The sequence below is a fragment of the Vulpes vulpes genome, chromosome X (genome assembly GCF_048418805.1).
Source record: "Vulpes vulpes isolate BD-2025 chromosome X, VulVul3, whole genome shotgun sequence".
NCBI lineage: Eukaryota > Metazoa > Chordata > Mammalia > Carnivora > Canidae > Vulpes > Vulpes vulpes.
In genome coordinates, this window is record NC_132796.1 from 119,767,093 (window position 1) to 119,773,092 (window position 6,000).

General features: G+C 47.8%; 1 protein-coding gene across 1 annotated transcript; it reads left to right on the forward strand.

Moving 5' to 3' along the window:
- The first annotated feature begins 1,383 nt into the window (after positions 1-1,383).
- On the forward strand, positions 1,384-3,399 carry LOC140596141 (PWWP domain-containing DNA repair factor 3B-like). The gene has a single exon (XM_072743535.1). The coding sequence runs from the start codon at positions 1,384-1,386 to the stop codon at positions 3,397-3,399; it is 2,016 nt and encodes a 671-aa protein (XP_072599636.1).
- The last annotated feature ends 2,601 nt before the right edge of the window (positions 3,400-6,000 follow it).

The following is a 6,000-nucleotide window of genomic DNA, read 5'->3' on the forward strand; positions in this document are numbered from 1 at the left end:
AGGCTATTATGAAAGCCGTAGTTGCCATGGTTCTGAAATAGGAGGACTAGCCTAAACTAAACAGGTTAATGTGGCAATATTTTTGAAATGCAAAAGAAGGAAGCAGAGAGACAGGTCTACATTCCAAATGAGATGTAACTAACATTTCTGTTTCAGAATAGCCTGTATTCCAGAGTTGGGGAAGGGAAAATGATGACTCCATCCCCATTTCGTTGGCTTCATTTCCCATCTGGCTTTCCGATTTTCAAGATTAACATTAGAGGTACGTACGTCCTGGGTATCTACATTTGAGGCCATTTGATCCCTGGAAGGACTGTGCACCTCAGAGGCACAGAGCAGAGGAAAGGGACTGCCAGACAAGCAGTTGGAGCGTGTGAACCAACAGGTGGTGCGAATAGACTCACGCCTCCCCTCATCTACGTGGTGTTTTGTAAGATGTTCCTATTTTACTAAACATTTCACTTGCAGTCATTTCATGTTGACATTTGGAGTGTGGCTTATTCTGCTCCTGGCTCTACAGCCATCTCTTTCCGAAAAGTTAGCGCTGGGGGAGGGGAGGGGGATGGGCAACAGCCTTTTGAGCCACCGTAGTGCAATGCAAAAGGGCAGGTCACAGCCAATGGCCCATGCCTGTAGCAATCCTTATGAAGGATGGCACCAGTAACCAACAGGATGATCTTGGTGAACCTCTGGATTCTAAGCTCATGCTCTTGAACCCAAGACTGGGCTGGCTGGCGTTCAGGGTCTCTAGGCAGGAGATTGTCCCTGGCTTCCTTGGTGCACAGGGTGACATCAGCGCCCCCAGAAAATAAGGCCCGAGTGAAGCATTCCCCCAGGATGAGCCCCAGGGAGCACAAAAAGCACAAGATGGCCAATAACACAAATGAGATCTGGAATATGACACCCGCCTCCCCACACAGATGCTCTTTAGTACGGAGTGGCAACAAGCAGGGCAAGAAGTTGGGTATGGAAGGTTAAAAAACTCCTCAGGTATCTTCTGTATGTTCCCCGATACTTGCCTTGTATTTACCCCCCTATCTGACACACACTCTTTATAGTACTTTGTTTTATCTCCTTTCAATTCTCATTGACCGATGTTCTTCTACGTTCACAAAAGGAATTTTTTCCCCTAATGCTTTTCTTCTCTTCCTTTCCCACATTCCAGTATTCTCCTATACAGTCCATTCCGATGACAAGTCCCCGTGACCCTGGGAGCCTCAGGTGAAGAAGGACAGTCCACACAAGCCGTAAACCCTTTGTGGCCCGAGGCCAAAAGCCATGCTGAAGGACATTGTTTGAGGGAAGACGTGCCCTCGGAGTGTGTCTGACGGCCAGACCCCTCAACCTCTATTAGTCACCACTTGAGAGGACACCCAAATCACAATGGATGCTGAGTATGTCCTATGCAATTGGAAAGGCCACTTGTGGCCAGCAAGGGTTTTGTCTAGATTCGGGGTCTCACCAAGAAATAAGAGGAAAGGAGCACTTTCTCTAGAAGTTGAAATACTCTCGGTAGATGAAAAAATTAAAGTGAAAAGCACAGATGTAAAGATCCTAAACGAATCTCAGATTGAATCCATTACCTCCTTGCTAACAGCCCAGTCGAAGGCCAGTGTCCCAGCGGGACAGGAAGTGCCTTACAGAAACGCTCTTACAGTGGCATTGGAGATTCTGAAGGAGAGAGCAGATGTGCGCCCAGCAGGAGCATCGGATGATCCAGAGACCACTACACCGTCCCGAAGGGGACCAAGAAAGCGATCTCTTAAAAACTACCGGAAGGCCAAAGGGATCTTACTGAGGCGTCTCAGGAAACGCAGAAACCTCAAATCACGGGTGCTGCTTACTCAGAGACTGGACGCCCCAGAAGGCAGCCAATCACAGGCACACACAACCGTCACTCCCGTTCCAAGGAAAAGGCGAGCAAAGTCCTCACCAAGCTCCAGCAGGCACCCGAACTTACCGTCGCTTGCAGAAGATGGTGGTGAGAAAGAAGGCAAGGAAGAGAGGGACACCTCAAGAGTTAGGCCCTCGCATGGCATAGCCAAGGAAGAGGGTACCGGGGCTGAAGATGGAGGCATCCTTCCATCTCCGCCACCAGGTCTCAACCTCACTGTGCCCGAGGAGGCTCTGAAAGAAGAGGCACCTGACACCCACGCACAGACCCCGGCTGCCTCCTCTGAGCGCTCTGCCTCCCCTGGGAATGTTGAGGACCACGGAGAGGGTCCCTTGAATCCCGGCTTGAAAGCTGTGGCAGCCTCCTCCAGTGCCCCTAACCTGACGCCACGTTGTTCACTCCGTCTGGCAAACAGGAGAAGGAAGCTACAGGTACGAGAGCTTGAGAAAGGGCTGCAGGAATCTCGACCTTCGGCCAGCTCAAAGGCTGTGAACCCCACCACTGCTATTAAGAAGGATGTCAGCCAGGAAATGGGACAACTGACCAGCATGCTTTCTCCACAGGAGCCTTGTCCCATTGAAGGAGGAATGATGGTCTGGTTTAAATTTCAAAATCACCCCTTTTGGCCAGCGGTGGTAAAGAGCGTCAGCCAAGCAGAGCAGACTGCAAGGGTGCTTTTGATTGAGGCAAACATGCACGCTGAAATGAGTGGCATTCGAGTTCCTCTTCGAAGATTAAAGCCCCTGGAATGCAAAGAGAAAGAAACACTGATGAAGAGAGCCAGGAAAGTGTACGAGCAAAGTGTGAACTGGTGCTTCTCCCTGATTTCTCACTACAGAGAAGGGCTCACTTGTGGGTCTTTTGCAGGCTCCTTCCTGGACTATTATGCTGCTGACGTCAGTTACCCAGTTCGGAAAGCCATCCAGGATGGGGACCTGGAGGCTGACTTCCCGAAGGTCAATTATGCCGACCTGGAGGATTCTGAGGAGGAGACCTCCGCGGGCGGGAAGAGGCCCCGCAAGAAGATTCTCCCTGACCGGATGAGGGCTGCTCGGGACCGAGCCAACCAGAGGCTCGTGGACTTCATCGTGAAAACGAAAGGGGCTGATCACCACCTTCTGGACATTGTCAAAGGCAGGAAACAGTCCAGGTGGCTGACATCATTTCTGAATTCCAACAGGTACACGCTCTGCATTGAAACATACCTGGAGGATGAAGACCAGTTGGATGTCGTGATGGGACATTTACAAGAAATCTACAAACAAATAGACAGGAAGAGGCTGACTCTGGCAAGGGACGACAAAGTGAGATTTGTTCTGGAAGTTCTTCTGCCAGAAGCAATCATTTGTTCAATTGCTGCACTTGACGGATTAGGTTATAAGGAGGCAGAAGAGAAGTACCTACGGGGCCCACCCGTGCATTACCGGGAAAAAGAGCTGTTTGATAAAAATATCTTTAAAAAAATACGGAAGAGATCGGCACCCGGGCTCAGGCCTAATAAGTAAGCCTTCCTGTGCCCACACTGCAGCAGGGAGACCTCTCATTGCCCTGTCTGTATGCAGGGCGGGATCCTTCCATTCTCTATGCCATGTACATACATTCTAGAAGTTTGAGACCCCGGCAACATGCTGTGTTCATTTTGGATCCATCTGTGTCCCTTGTGCGTAGCACGGCCACCATTGTTTCTGGTTCCCAAACGCCTCGCAAACTAATTTGATGAAAAATAGACTGCAGACTGTCGTACTTCTCTCTACTTACTTGGATGTGTCATTGTCTAGATGTTTTCATAAGGTTGCTTTGGTCAGCACTTCATATTTTAAATACGGGACGTATGATCTCTTATGACGTGAAAGAGCCCTGGTGTCAGACATGAAGCAACAATCGCTTTTAAAATGTAATATGGGTTTTCGCAGAAACATCACATGGATTTCTCACTCTCTCTGTGACACCTCACACAGGTGTAAATGAGTGCATTCGTTCTTAGGATAATTCCTTGAATTTGATCTGCCATGCTTATCTGTGTGGAAGAAAAGCCCTGAGGGGTGAAGCCAACGGCACGGATGTTTGCGATATACTGTCACTACCTTCTCATGGTTCCTGGAAAAGCCGTCTGGAACCCAAAGTTAATGACTGGTCATCTGCGTGTAGTCCACATGGGAGTGAACAGCATCTCAACGTGCGGTGAACATTTTGTCGGCCTGTGCGAGACTGTGACCTCTACACTTGCCTGAGATTCCACTTAGGGAAGCAGTTCTTGCTCAGTGGCTAAGTGGTTTCCTAAAACAAACAGGCTCCAAGCTGTCTTCCTGACTGATGGGATGCTTTGCATGTAGTGGCTTATTTTCCTGTGGAAGAGAACTAGAGTAATCAGACACACAGTTTAGCGATTTTAGACCTAGCTGGAGTCCAGGTTCACTGCTGGGCGCCCATCTAAGTGGCACGCATTGTAGGAAAGCATGCACTTTGTTCCGGAACTGTGTCCCCTAAGACGCAGTCATCTGTCTCCTACCAAGCCAGGGCTCTCTTTTGATTTATTCACTGGCTAGCCCTGACAGGTTCCGACAGTTATATATGCAGGCTGGTAAGTCGTTCCAGGCTGTGTGAGCAATAGATGGACCGGGATCTGGGAGTCAGAAATGAGCTACAGAAAAGCCTCCATTTGGTTACCTGTGGCTGTTGACAGGGTACAATGAAACGTGCATAACTAAAAGATAAACCCTGAAGCCTATGAATTGTTATCTTAACTTGAACATGGGGATGGTAACATTCGGAATGTAAGAGTTTTTGAGGAAAAAAATGTTAGAAAAGCTAGTTTGCTTTTAAAATGTGATGTGAAAATGAGCACTATTGGTCTGACATGAACCCGAGTGCATTTCTATTCTTAGAGGGAGTCAGCTGTCACTCACAGGCCTCTGTTATATGTTCATACGGCCCTGTGATTTGTGAGAATGTGTGTGTAAAATTTGCAAGTGTTAGCTGTTTTGATTCCCAATAAAACGTTGTACCTTTTTCTTTGAACTTGCACTTCTTCACACTTTAGATTGTACAACTACACAGTTGTATCTAAATACATGCACACACACAACTGTGTGTGTGTATGTACATACTATATTGGAATTTCAGTGATTTAGTCGTCATTTTTAAAAGTTCATTATGAATTTTCTTCACATCCTAAATCAATATTCACGTTCATGCTCATTTTGCATAAGTTTAGAAGAGGGCCTTCCAAATTGTGTAAGCTTGAGGCCCAAAAGCAACTTCTTTGGATGCTGCCTGAGAGATGCCAATGACTCCTGAGGCGTTCTGCTTGGGCTAATCCACATGACATCCTCATGGTCCTGAAAAGTACTTGGAAACACACCATCTCATGCTGTCTGTGGACCTTTTACACTGGAACAACACACTCTAGTTCTTCTATGAACATCGTATCTCCCGGCCAAATTGACTACTCAACTTCAGCCTTCTCATATGGCCATATCTGGCTCTACATTCTAATATTTTGTTCACTACCTCATCCATCCATCCATCATCTTTTTTTTATAATGAATTTATTTTTTATTGGTGTTCAATTTACCTACATACAGAATAACACCCAGTGCTCATCCTGTCAAGTGCCCCCCTCAGTGCCCGTCACCCATTCACCCCCACCCCCCGCCCTCCTCCCCTTCCACCACCCCAAGTTCATTTCCCAGAGTTCGGAGTCTTTATGTTCTGTCATCCATCCATCATCCATCCACCCATCATCCACTCCTGGCACTGTGAGTCAGTAGATTAAGTAAGATACAGTTGAAGACTCTCTCATTTCTAAGGTGACTGTGAGGCACTACTTTGCCTTCTTAGTAAGAAATTGGTATCAGGATCATGGTTTGATGGCCTATATGTGAAACCAGAACCCCAGATTTCCCCATGCCTGTGAAATTGCGGGTATCCTTTGGTTTGGCGTGAAGGGGGAGGACCCTCTCCCCCTTGGGGTGTCATGTATGCCTGAGGCATCCACTGAAGAGGGCGGACATGCCTAGGACATGTATCTCATCTCCTCCACAAAGATCCCGTGTGAACCAGGATCACATTCGGGGTGTGTAGCCGAATTGGGGGGCTGGCTGTGT

Bases quoted from the DNA above. Each gene is read 5' to 3' on its own strand.
- LOC140596141 (XM_072743535.1), top strand. From the start codon at position 1,384: ATGGATGCTGAGTATGTCCTATGCAATTGGAAAGGCCACTTGTGGCCA.